This window comes from Vigna unguiculata, chromosome 3 (assembly GCF_037176805.1).
Source record: "Vigna unguiculata cultivar grain cowpea cultivar isolate G323 ecotype 2 chromosome 3, ASM3717680v1, whole genome shotgun sequence".
Classification (NCBI taxonomy): domain Eukaryota; kingdom Viridiplantae; phylum Streptophyta; class Magnoliopsida; order Fabales; family Fabaceae; genus Vigna; species Vigna unguiculata.
The window spans coordinates 57,383,163-57,396,665 of record NC_140794.1 but is presented as its reverse complement, the minus strand read 5'-3'; the positions used below and the strand labels follow the sequence as shown (position 1 = coordinate 57,396,665).

Below are 13,503 nucleotides of genomic sequence, written 5' to 3'. Positions count from 1 at the left end.
CATAAACACTGGTTTTATACTGAAACTTCTTCCTTCATTTGGTTGCATAATAATGTTTTTTATGTCTCTTTAATCAAATAATTATGTTTTAGTTATTAACGTGTTAAGTTTTTTACTTTACTATCACGGCTTATTTTTTTCTTTGCATGAATAATGAGTCATCACCAAAAACTTGAGCTTTTTGAGGTAGTTGGTTCTTAATATTCATATATACCAAATATTTTTTAGTGTAAAAGGACAGTTTCAATTTATACAATCACATATATAGCATATATTTCACCCTCACAATCTCTATAATAGAAATGGAAAATTTTATATTTTTCTCTTTGTGTAGTAAAGGAAATACAAACTGTTACAATTACATTATAATCCCATTTAAAAATCCTGAACTGTCTTTTGTTATTATGCATATATTTCTTTTAATTGTATGCTTTTCTATCTTCTGTCTATAGTTGTATCTCTCTATCTATATATATATCAGGTTTTTAGCGACTAATATTTATATTTCAACCAAAACATAGAAAACGAATAAACGAATTTCATAACTATTGACTCCTTTTAAGGATGCATGGTTTAAATTGACTTCCTTTATATTAAGAAATAGTTATGATTAAAAGGTTATTAATTAAAATAAATTTAAAAAAAAGGTTTAATTTATTTAAGTGGTCAATGCAAAACATTTTTTCAGAAGCATTTAATAAGAGGCCGATGATTGGATATTTATCTAAAAAGCACGGATATTCATCTCTGTTGAAATTGCTGATTTTCCTTTTCAGGTAAATGCGAAGGAGACTCTGCTCCGTTCGGTTACCAAAATTGCAATTGCATAAGATTTTTAGGGGTACAATCGCCTTACGCCAGATTAAAAAACGGGGTTGCCACGTGGCATCGTAGAGTGGGTTAACGAAGAGAAAAAGACAAAGAGAAGGAACAATGACAGTTACGGTTGCGCGCGGTTGGCTGGTTTGGGAAGAAGTGTCTTGACATTCCATTCCAGCTCCGCAAAACCAAAACCCTTTTCACCCTTCAATTCTTCTTATTCAAAAACTCAAACATTTTTTCTACATTTTTTTTTTCTCTTCTTTGTACAGTTTACGTTTCATTCTTACCCAAAGAATTGGAATTTTAACGATCCCGAGGGTATATAATTATACCCTTTCATTGTTTTGGCCCCCATTGTTATAAGGTATAGCTTCCATTTTTTAATACCAAGATGAGGATACACCAAATTGAACATATATATTCGCTTTATGTTGGTTTTCTTACCTTTTTAATTTGATTCTGCTGCTGCATCATTGATTATGTTCTTTGTGTTTATAGAATTAATCGTTTCAGCCTGTCAGAATTATTTATTTGAGTTGTGAAATGGGAATCTGATCATTGTTTCCAATAACATTAGTTTCATGCATTTCCTCTGCATGATAACCGGTAACCATGTTCTTTCCATCAATTGGGTGCCATCTCTTTGATCTTGTCGTTAGGATTTCCTTTCTCTTTGACATGGCTTCAAGTGCGTTCTTTTTTGCTTTGCATGACTTCCGGTTATAACATTTGCTTTTTATCGATAATGTTTGCTTTTTTATACATGAATAAGGGTTCATTTTATGTACTTTGTGTTTCATATTGATTGTCCCAGTGATTCTGGTTCCTAAGGAATCAAATATGGGAGTTAACGATGAAAGGGGAGTAAATGTAATGAATAGGTTTGGTTACACTTTACCCTTTAATGGAACATCAAGTCCAAAGAGTTCCTTGAGTGAAGAAAGACGCCAAAGTATTGGTCCAACTTTTCATGTTGAGAGGGTGGTTGAAAGTCCCGTAATTCAACGGCTTCATGGAAATGCTTGTGACATGCAGAGCTCTGATCAATCATCCTCAAGGCGAATTTTTGGATACGATGGCAGTGAGTCCAGATCCTATTCATCAAAATTGTTCTCTCTATTTGGAGGGCAGAAGAGAGAGGAGGAGATAGTGAAAGATGAAGTGGAGAAAAAGAAACAAGGGAATTCTAGCAGGGAAATTCCTTCCACAATGAGTGATAAGAAGCTAGATAAGGTGGGTGAGACTCAGACAAGAACTTTAAGCTGTGTTGTTTCACAAAAACCAAAGAAAGTGTCACAATTGTTCCCAGAAAATCCATCAAAGGCAAGATCACCAATAGCAAAAAGCCCTACTGCAAAACCTCCTATTGATAGGAAAAATGACAGCCCTATGAAAAAACAGAACGCAGCTGTTCACCGTGTGAAGAAAACTGTTGGTGGAAGATCACTGTCTTCAGGTCAAATTGAGATTTCCTCTGGGACAGCATTGGATAAGCCTGAACTGGGACAAGCTTTGCTAAACCAAGCAAGGGACGTAATTTCATCTGGAACTAATCGAACGAGAGCTCTTGAATTAGCCCTTCAAGCAAAGAAACTGTTTGAGAGAAATGCTGCTTATGGGAGACCAAATTTGGACCTGGCCATGTGTTTACATGTTACTGCAGTGATACATTGCACTCTGGGCAATTTCAATGAAGCAATTCCGCTAGTAGAGCGCTCAATCGAGATTCCTGCTATTGAAGAAGGCCAACAGCACGCCATTGCTAAATTCGCAGGCCACATGCATCTGGGAGACATTTATGCTATGTCGGGGCAGCTGGAGAAGTCAATCAAGTGCTACATGGAAGGGTTAGAATTACAGAAGAAGGTTTTGGGAGAAACAGACGCAAGAGTTGGCGAAACATGTAGGTATGTGGCTGAGGCTAACTTTCATGCATTGCAATTTGAGGAGGCGGAGAGGATGTGCCAAACAGCCCTTGATATCCACAGAGCAAATGGTTCACCCTCATCTCTTGAAGAGGCTGCTGATAGGAGGTTGATGGGGCTTATATGCGAAGCAGATGGTAAACACGAAGCAGCCCTGGAGCATCTTGTGTTGGCCAGCATGGCAATGGTGGCAAATGGGCAAGAAGTGGAAGTGGCGTTTGTTGACTGCAACATTGGAGACACGTACTTATCCTTGGCTAGATATGATGAAGCCATCTTTGGATATCAGAGAGCATTGAGGGTTTTCAAGATCCACAAAGGTGAGAACCACCCTGCTGTGGGATCAGTTTATGTGCGTCTGGCTGACTTGTATAGCAGAACATGGAAGATTAAGGAGTCAAAATTATACTGTGAGGAGGCACTTAAAATCTATGAGAATCCCATGCCTGGGGTCCCTCCAGAGGAAACTGCAAACGGTTTTATGAATGTCTCAGCCATCTACGAGTCGATAAATGAGCTAGAAGAGGCACTTAAATTGCTTCACAAGGCACTAACCATACTTAATGATGTCTCTGGTCAGATAAACACCATAGCAGGAATTGAAGCTCAGATGGGGGTGATGTACTTTGTGTTGAAGAACTACACTGAATCTTATAACTGTCTCAAGAATGCCGTGTCCAAGCTTCGTGCTAGTGGAGGAAAGAAATCAGCTTTCTTTGGTACTGTTCTTAATCAAATGGGACTTGCTTGTGTTCAACTCCATTCCCTGGATGAGGCTGCAGCATTATTTGAAGAAGCAAGGGCCATTTTGGAACAAGAGAATGGACCCTATCACACTGAAACACTTGGAGTATGTGGCAATCTTGCTGGAACATATGATGCAACTGGAAGGTATATCTAAAATCTTCTTTGATTACCAGAGTTCTGCAGCATTTCTAGTTATTGTGGCATTATACGAAGTTGTTTGATATTGTATATTACTAGGAACCATAATGAAGTCATACATGTGACTCGTGAACACTGATGTAGTTGTGTTATAATTGATTTCAGGCTGGATGAGGCAATTGAAATTCTTGAAAACATTGTGGTAATGAGGGAGGAAAAGCTTGGGACTGCAAATCCTGATGTTGCTGATGAGAAGAGAAGGTTGGAGGAGTTGTTGAAGGAAACAGGGAAAGTTCGGAACAGAAAAACTAAGTCACTGGAGAACCTTTTTGATCATGATTATATATGACTATAGCTAGATAGGTGTGGTGTGAAAAGGTCCATGTTTTACGGGAATTCTAGAAATGGAACAATGGTAGTTTTTGTGGGTAAAATCAAATCCAATGAATAATCAAGAGTCTAAATGCTGAATATTTGTCCAAACCTCTACTAATAATTTGTAGATACCATGTAACTATTTACCTTATTTGGATGGATATGCATTGTTTTTTGTATAGAACATTATTTTCTTCGTTCCATTTCACTGTTACGTTTAATTATCATCTTACCAAAATTATGTCAGAATAATAACAATGATTTGTAATTCATCAATACTAACAAATATTTACACTGAAGGTATGTAATTATTAATATGTGCGTGTATATATAATTTGAATTTTATTAGCTAAAATAATTGTTATTTTTTTTAAAGTGTTGTTTTCAAATAATTTTATTCTAAATATTTTAGTATCATTAAAATAATTTCGTGTAAATTATTATATTTATACAATATTTTTATTTTATAAATGTACTTTTATTGGTCAAAAATTGAAAAGATGCTTAAATTATAAATATATTTTTCCTATTGTGATGGTGTACAGGTATTTTTATTTAGAAATAGTTAATATCCACCCTATTATTTAGGGATGGTGTGATAGTGAATCTTATGAAATAAGATAGACAAAAATTATGGTTTTAGTAAATTTTTAAATTTGTATGAAATATTTGTAAAAAAGAAATCTATACAATATGAAAATTTCTAAATAAACTAAATTACTTTTTGGATTCTGCATTTATATAAATTATTCATTTGGTCTGCATAATATTTAAAGCTCCGATTAAGTCGTCAATTTTAAAAATAACATAAATTTGGTTCCTTCATTCACATCAACACAAATACTAGTTAAATAGTATTGTGACTACAACCACTACTGTTGCTACTAAGCTGCACTTGCTATTGTACCTTCGTTCTCCATTTTGAGAGGAAGAAGAAGAGAGAGAAAAATTGGATATTAGTGGAAAATTTTGTTCCAAAAAGCTAGTTTTAGAAAATTTGTCTTAAAATTTTTGTTCTAAAAAAGTCGTTCCATAAATCATTTCATATATTACAAAAATCTAATTCCAAAATACATCTCATACCTTCTAAAAATATTGTTTTTCAAAATTTGAAAAAGGTTTAATTATTTTTTTGTCACTATTTTTTTTTCAAAAGTTTTTAAGTTTCAAATTGGACCCAATTTTTAAAAAATTGATACAATTTGGTCACTTTCGTTAAATTTCTTGAAGTGAATCAATAATTTTTTTTATCAAAATTGACACTATGATTATGTTAATTACGTCATTAAAACAAATCATCATTATTAACAACTTCAATTTTGATGAAAAATCCTAGATTTGTTACAAGAAATTTAACGAAAAGGACTAAATTGTATTATTTTTTTAAAAATCGGGACCAAATTAAAATTTAAAAAACTGGAGGACTAATTTGATATTTTAAGACAAATACAATGACTAAAAGAGTATTCAAACCTTCGAAAAACTTGTTCCGAAGGATTTCCAAAATCATGAAGGATAGAAGGGTCATTTTAAAATTATGAGGGTGTTGCAAGAAGTAAAAACCTTCATTTTTTTAAGGTGGCAAAATGGGCTAGTCCAGCCATTTTTGCCCAATCCATCGTTGGCCTATCAAAAATGAGTCGGATTGGACTGGGTTCGTCCGTCATTTTTTTTTTAATTTAAAAAAAGTTAATTTATGTTCTATTTTTTTATTTTTAAAATTTATTGATATATAAAAATAAATATTAAAATCATATTTAATCATATAAAATATTTTCTAAATTTTTAATTGATAAGTTAATATTTTTAATTAGATAAATTAAAATAATCATTACATTTATATATTAAATTATTTTATTATAACCAATAATTAAAACTTAATTGATAAATGTTAATAATTTAAATTATAATATTATTATATATTTACACTTTTAAAAAGTATAATACAGAAAAATTAATCTTTTAAATTATTTTTAATTAAAAAAAAGGCCAATAAATCGAATAAAACTAATCTATATTTTAGTTTGTTAAATTGATAGACGGAAAATACGGTCAAATTACCTAACATGTTAAAATTTACATCCTATTTCGTCATATCAATCCATTTTGTCATCTTATTTTTTTGTTAATTGTATCATGTTGATGTTGGGTTGGTGTATAATACAAGCACTTTCTTTAACTAAAGTTTGAACCGTGATTTGTTATATTGTTGAGACCAACCATTTTTCTTATATTTAATCCTCGTAGATAAGTTTTTGAAGAGAGGCAAGAAAATGTTAAAAGAAAAATTGTAATTCAAACATTTTTGTTGGAAAATTTATAGTGAAATACATTAGGGAGATTCACCACTTTTGAGGATTAAGTTGTCTCTATAATAGAACATAACACTACTTTTAACAAAAAAAATCCTTAAAAGCTCAATGTTAATAGATATTTTCCTTTTATATATTACTCAACTTTTTTCATATTTACATATGAGACTTTCATCTTATATTTAAATTTTTAAGAATTTTATCTAAGTGTAAATTAGGTTTTACAACAAGTTTCTACCATAATAAAATATATTTATCTCCACCCTTTTTCTAAACCAAACAACTTTATCGTTGGATCTTACCACAATCTACTTACCTCCCTTTTAAGTTGAATATCAACAAAAATATTAACTATGATATCAATGTTGAGATTTCTTTCATTGATAGATCGGAAAGAATTATTAACTATGATATCAATGTTGAGATCTTTTTCATTGATAAATCGAAAAGATTCTTTGCCGATTAAATATAAGTTAAGAAACCTAATATCACATTCAATATAAACATTAAGATTCTAGATTTGTGGGTTTTTTTTTTCTTTTTCTCGTATATTTTATCTTTTTTATTATTATTTGATGTGAAATTTTGAACTCAAACATATATTTCTAATAATTATTTTATTACACACTAGCTGTATTCGTATTTTTAGAAAAAATATTGTCAATTATTATTTATTTTATTATTTGATGATTGTTGTATTCAAAAGTTCCTGGGATCTCTTAAAAGTAAATTATTTTACATCAAGATCTTATGTTTTCTTGGATTCAAAACCTTTATTTACAATTTAGTTCTCCTCTTATAATTATGTCTAAATTAAAGATTCATAATCCTTATGTTTAATTATATTACTCATTACTTTGTTTTGGTTAATGAAATTTAGTTAGTTGTACAAATTCATTATGTAATTAAAAATTATTGTCGAATAAAAGTACGCTTAATGATGGAGGAAATTATTAGAATTTTTAGATTTATATAATTATCTCATGAAAAATCCTATTGTGACATCTCATTTAATAGATAAATTATAGTAAATAAAATATCTCATATTATGATAAAAAGAACACAACAAACAATATATAAGAATTTACTGATTACAGTTATCCATAATATACTGAAAAAGAATATCAAATGCACAACACAATGCCATTAAACATAACTTAGACATAAAACAGTTGTCCAACAGGATTGCTCACAGAATAAAAAATTACTAAGATAACAATTTCTCCAAAAAATGTTCAAAAGAGCAATAACTAATACACATGAACTAGACAGTAGCATCACCACCATCTGAATAATCTCTAGGAATCTCCACATATGCTTACACCAATTTTGGTGATCATCGCAAAAATGAAAACCAAACAAGAAACAAATACAAGAAGAAAGGGTAGACTAGAGAAAATATTTTTTTTAACATAGAAATGAGCAAGTAGATTATAAACAAATGAATTAGTAAGCATACAAGACATGTGATGGTAAACAATACAAGACCCTCTAACTCAATTATTCAGATACATGTAATGAGATCGAATTCACTGGTTGTTTGCACTTGTGGCGACCTCTATTGTTCTGCAGAGTCATTGTCAATGGATTTCACCCTACCACGCACAAGGTTAGTCCATGATGATCTAAGGTCATTATCCTGCCAGAGACTAGGACCTCCTACTACTCTCACCATTTGAACCAATCTACTTTATGTAAGTCTGACTGGTTCATTAGAATGTCGGGATGCAACCTTGCTTGAATCCTTATTCCATTACATACACTACCAACACCACCATGAAGTCTTTCCAAGAGCCTCATGGAATTACATTAAGCTCATACCATATACATGTTCTTACACATCCATAATCATTTCATACCGAGCACATCAAAATGTCGGCCTCATTATATCACATAAATCATACATGACATCATACTTCATACTTTAAGGTAATCATGGAGACAAACAACCAAATTAGAGAGGAGAGCAGCAATAAAGCATGTCCTTGCACCAGTCTCGCTCAAGCTAAAAGTCCTCCCTAGGGGTTCTCGCTTAAACTAGGCGTTCTCGTTTGGGCAAGAGCTCGAACAATGAGCACTGTGAGGTTCTGTGAATTCTCGCTTAAGCGAGACCTTCTCGTTTGAGGGAGATTACTCTTCGCTCAAAACAGAAGTTCATCGCTTGAGCAATAACTCAAGTAGAACCTAGGTGAGTTTCTACTACTCTCGCTTAGGCGAGGCTTGCTCGCTTAGGCGAGAATAGCATATTTCTCCCTGCTCACGCATGCAAACTAGAAAATCAATACCAAATCACGGTCAGGCTCATTCTCACACAACCATAATCATCAAATACATCTTAAACATGAAACAAAACCAAAACACACAATATACTTAAAAAACGTGAACAAATCTAGCTCCCCTTACCTTGACAGATGTTAGCCCAATAAAAACAAGACCCCAAAAGAAGAGTACCACAGTACAACTTAAGCTTACGCCGGCACAAAAGAACAAGGGGGACAAAACTGAGATCCTAGTAGAGATTGAAGTGAAATCAAAGCTCCAACATATAATAGAAACATAAAGAGACTAGGGTTTGAGTCCTACTTATGCGAAGGGAGAGCATTCGGTTGACTCAAGAGAGTACCTGTTTGTCCTAACTCAGCTTCTGGATCACAAGAGAGCAAGGGTAAGAACAAATTTTTGAGTGAGTGAAGGAAAAAAAAAGATAATGGTTGAATGGAAAAACGAGGAGTTTTTCTAAAATTGGAAAAAAACTGGTAGACTGACTTGGGCCTCATCACTTCACTTGGCACAACTAATGAAATAAAAGTGAGTCTCAAACCTATACTTACATTTAAGAGTTTATTATAAGGGACTAAGTATAGCGGTAAAATATAAAGAGAGTCTCAATTACAATATTTGTAATTACAATATTGTTTCAGTAGTAATTTTAAATTATTTTACTACTGTGCTACCGATTTGAGAAAAGTGAATTCCGGTATATTTTTTCACTTATCCTATTAAGTACAAAGGACATGGTACGAACTTATATAAGTATAACTGTACCTAATTTATTTATTATTAATATTGACAATTTCAGAAAGAAAAACAAAACTAATAGTTTGGTAGAAATCAATATTTTTCGTGCATGTATTTATAATAAATAGTGATTTCCATCTTGTTGCTCTTACTGGAAATCGGTTAACTAAATAATAATTAAACCGAACCAAATCAAATCAATTTAAATAAGTAGGTTTTTCCTAGAAGGACGACTATTTGGTATGAATTGGTTAAAAAAAATCCATTAGGATGTTTTCTGAATTCATTTTTAATCGACGATTCATAATTATTTGTACAAGGTTTGGTAAAAAAAAATTGGAACATGATCATTGTTCAAAACATATTTGTCGTACTCTGAAGGACTCGTTTGAATGAAAATGAAAATTTCCCAGAACAGATTCTTGCATATTTGGTTCTAAGTGCCATACACACACTATGTTTTTACTAACAATGGTTTTCAGAGAATTAAAAAGCCCTTGATAAAACACAAGTAGACCCAATTGTCTTTTTTTATTATTGTTCTAAAATAACAATTAAGGCAGTACAACCAATTATTTTAGCTTTATTTAGTTTTATATTTCGTAACAATTTAAGGAATTATTTTAACTTTTACTTGTCATTTATGAAATCCAACCGGTTAAAATATAAAGTTACTTTCATTGTTTATATTGTATTATGTTTGATTTAGATACTTATAATATATGACCGTATTTGATATTTTATATTTGATGATTCAAAGATCAAAGTGGTCAAAATTTAAAGAAAGTTATTTGTGCAGGTAGTTTTTCCCCATTCATTAATGACTTTTTTTTATTAGAAATGAAGGTATTTGGGACTTATATTAAAGTAATATTTTTATTTTTAAACTAATTGGAAATTATTAATGGGATCTAAAAAAGGTAATTGGATGTTTAATTTTTGATAGAAAGCTTTTTTTTTTTTTTTTGAAATTGACATAGTAGAAAAGAGACGGAATTGGGTATTATGTCCTTTTTGCTTAGGTTTAGTAGAAGAATCCAAAGGCCATTGATTATTACACGGACTCACGTACACCGTCGTCTTCTGTGCAAATCAACCGCACAGACACAGTTAAGATCTTCCTGCCCCCAAAACAAACTACATACAATATCACTGCACCATATTCACCGTCAAAATCAAAGTTTACCCAAACACAAACGAGGTGAAGAACAAAATCATAATAGTCTAAAATAATCCTTTAGGTTCTCTTATTTTCCTTTGAGAGGAAGATCAGAAGAAGAGGGAGAGAAAGAGACGAGAAAGATTAAAGGGTGAAGTTGATATTGTTTCTTTTAAGATATTAGGAGGTGATTTAAGAATAGATTAAAGAGTAAAATTTATAAAAGTTTGTGATTGAATTGAGTGATGTTAACATATAAAAAAAATTAAAAGATAAAAAAAATGAGATTATCAAAATATCCCAAATCTTAAAAGTAATATAAAATGTTATATAAATCATTTAGAATAATCAAATTTATTTGGTATGAAATTAAATTAGAAATTTATCAATTTAATGTTTAAATGAAAAATAATTTATTTATGTTATATATATTTTTTGTTTTTAAGTCTTTCAAATATAATTTTTTTTGTTTACTTGATATCAACATATTTTTTTAATTTGATTATGTTTGTTAATAATATAGGTAACATTTTTTAACATTTTTTTCCAAATTTTATAGAATTATATATTGTTTATATATTTTTAACTTTTAGATTTTTAGATGTTTATCAATAATAAAATTTTATATATTTTTATTAATAAATTAAAATTAAAATTACATATATTTATTTGTTAAAAAATTAAAATCGATAAATATTAATAAATTAAGTAATCTTAAAATTTTAAAGGAAATAATAATTTCACATGGCGTGTAGAAAAAAAAATATCAAAATTGAAAGACTAAAATAAATAAAAATCATATTTTTACTATTTCATTAAATGATTAACAAATAATTGAAAACAAAATTTTTTTGGAAAATTTATTAACAAAATAATTTAAAATTAAAAGATAAATTTATGGATAAATTATAACGTCTTATTTAATTAATAAGCGTAATTAAAAGAACGCTACAACAGCGCAGTCCTGAAGTTTAAAACTCAACTCCTTACAACCCAAGGCATACCACGATGCCCAAAGGAAAACTGGATAAAAGTTTACAAAATGTATATAAATCCAAGGACAAACAAATACATGGGCCATAGCCCGAAAAAAAAAGCCCATAAAGAAATTTAAGTCCAGTCCACGTGGACTCTGCAGCGGAACCATCACCTCCCTGTTGTCCACGGGTGTTCCTCGCATCTGCTCACACCAACAAGTTGATGATCATCTCAAGAGAGAGTACCACACAACAAACACACTACAATAAAAGTAGGGTAAGCTAGAGCACAAAAGATTTCATCCATACAATCAACATATTTTCACATTCCCATATACACATATCAACCAAGCATGTTATGACTTCTCAAACAATACACTAAGACACGACTCGACTCATCTAGATACATATAACTCGGTCGGATTCAACGGATGCTTGCACTTGTGGTGGATACCTCTGCTCACCCCCGAGCTATGTGTTATAAGTGTTACAATGAATCAATTTTCCCCACACACAAGGTTAGCCCTTAATGGGTTTCAGGCCTCCTGCTACTCTCACCACAAGAGTCAGTCTGTTCTAAGTGAGACTAACTGACTCCTTAGAGTGTCAGGATGCAATCTTTACCTTGAATCCTTACTAAGTTATATAGATGGGGCATCACTATGGACACCCACTAACAGGGGCCATGGAATTACGTTTCGACCACTGAAGCACGACCTTAAAATCCCACCTAGAGATTTTCAAGGAATTACGCACTGACACGGACCAAGCATACCAGATCAATCAAGAAAGATGTATCACACACATACATACACATCACATACCAGCTCTTTATAATTCACCCCTTTCATTTCTTTCCCAGTGGTTCCATACCCATTCATTACTCTCAAACCATAGTTGTGGAATTTCATCTCATGTCAATACCATGCCACTCTAACACCAACCATCTCATTTGTTTCACATGCCGAGATCATACAATCATATCAATCCAATTTGTAACCACAACTTATATCATGCATATCATTTCGTAGGTCTCATGCATTATATAAGGTACATCATAAACCAAACATTTCATTGAAATCGCATGCCAAGATTTATCCAAGTTTATCATTCACAATCCATGAATCACATCACTCATGCAAATTCATTCATCTCATACTTTATAAATGCATACCAAGACATACATATATCACAAAATAGTATTCATCCCAAATAAATGTGTGCCAACATTTAAGTACCTGCAATTCCATACAACCAAGCACAACCCACAACCATAATTCTTACACCAAAATTCCTAAGAAAATTTATTATCACAAAACCAAAATCATTGCAGTAATGTGTGACACATTTCACAAGCTATAGACATCTAATCAACGATCCAACCGGTCAAACCATAAAATAGCATGTTATGAACCAAATATCAAAATTTAAGCTTAATCCAACGGTTAATGAGTTGGGAAATTCAATTTTACTAAAACTGCACATATTAGAAAAATACACAATCGTCCAGCTACCAAAGGCACTCACCCAACGACTGTGCGACGCATCAGCAACGATAAATAACGTCAGATATCACAGTTTCATGAACATTTGAACCCCTAACTCATAAATATACCAAAAACTAACGTTTTCCCCAATCTATTCTCATATTTCATAAAACACTATTCGTATAAAATAGAAATAACATGAAACCCTAACTTCCCTTACCTGGGAAAGGTTTAGCAGAGGATTCTAACACCACAGTAGTGACTACAGCAGCTCCAAGAACAATTTAGGGAGCTGGAAAACAGTGGAACCATTTAAAATGGGTTACCAAGGTGAATCCTAGTTAGACTCAAGACCTCAAAGCTGAAAACAAAGAATACACGGGGAAATTACTTATGTGAGCAGGAACAATGGAGTTGTGTGAGCTCGAAGAGGGAAATGTCCAAACCTGTTAGAAGGGAAAGAGGTAAGAGCACTGTCTTTGAAGTGTGGCAGAATGAGAAGGGTTAGGTTGCCTTAAGGGCTTTGGACACCCTATGGGTCAG

The 13,503-nt window shown here is 31.9% G+C and overlaps 1 protein-coding gene across 1 annotated transcript; it reads left to right on the top strand.

The window, feature by feature from the left end:
• The first annotated feature begins 934 nt into the window (after positions 1–934).
• LOC114177433 (protein KINESIN LIGHT CHAIN-RELATED 3-like) lies at positions 935–4,213 on the top strand. The gene is made up of 3 exons (XM_028062766.2): positions 935–1,186; positions 1,637–3,638; positions 3,798–4,213. The coding sequence occupies exons 2-3, from the start codon at positions 1,663–1,665 to the stop codon at positions 3,979–3,981; spliced, it is 2,160 nt and encodes a 719-aa protein (XP_027918567.1). The 5' UTR covers positions 935–1,186; positions 1,637–1,662; the 3' UTR covers positions 3,982–4,213.
• Positions 4,214–13,503: the final 9,290 nt, after the last annotated feature.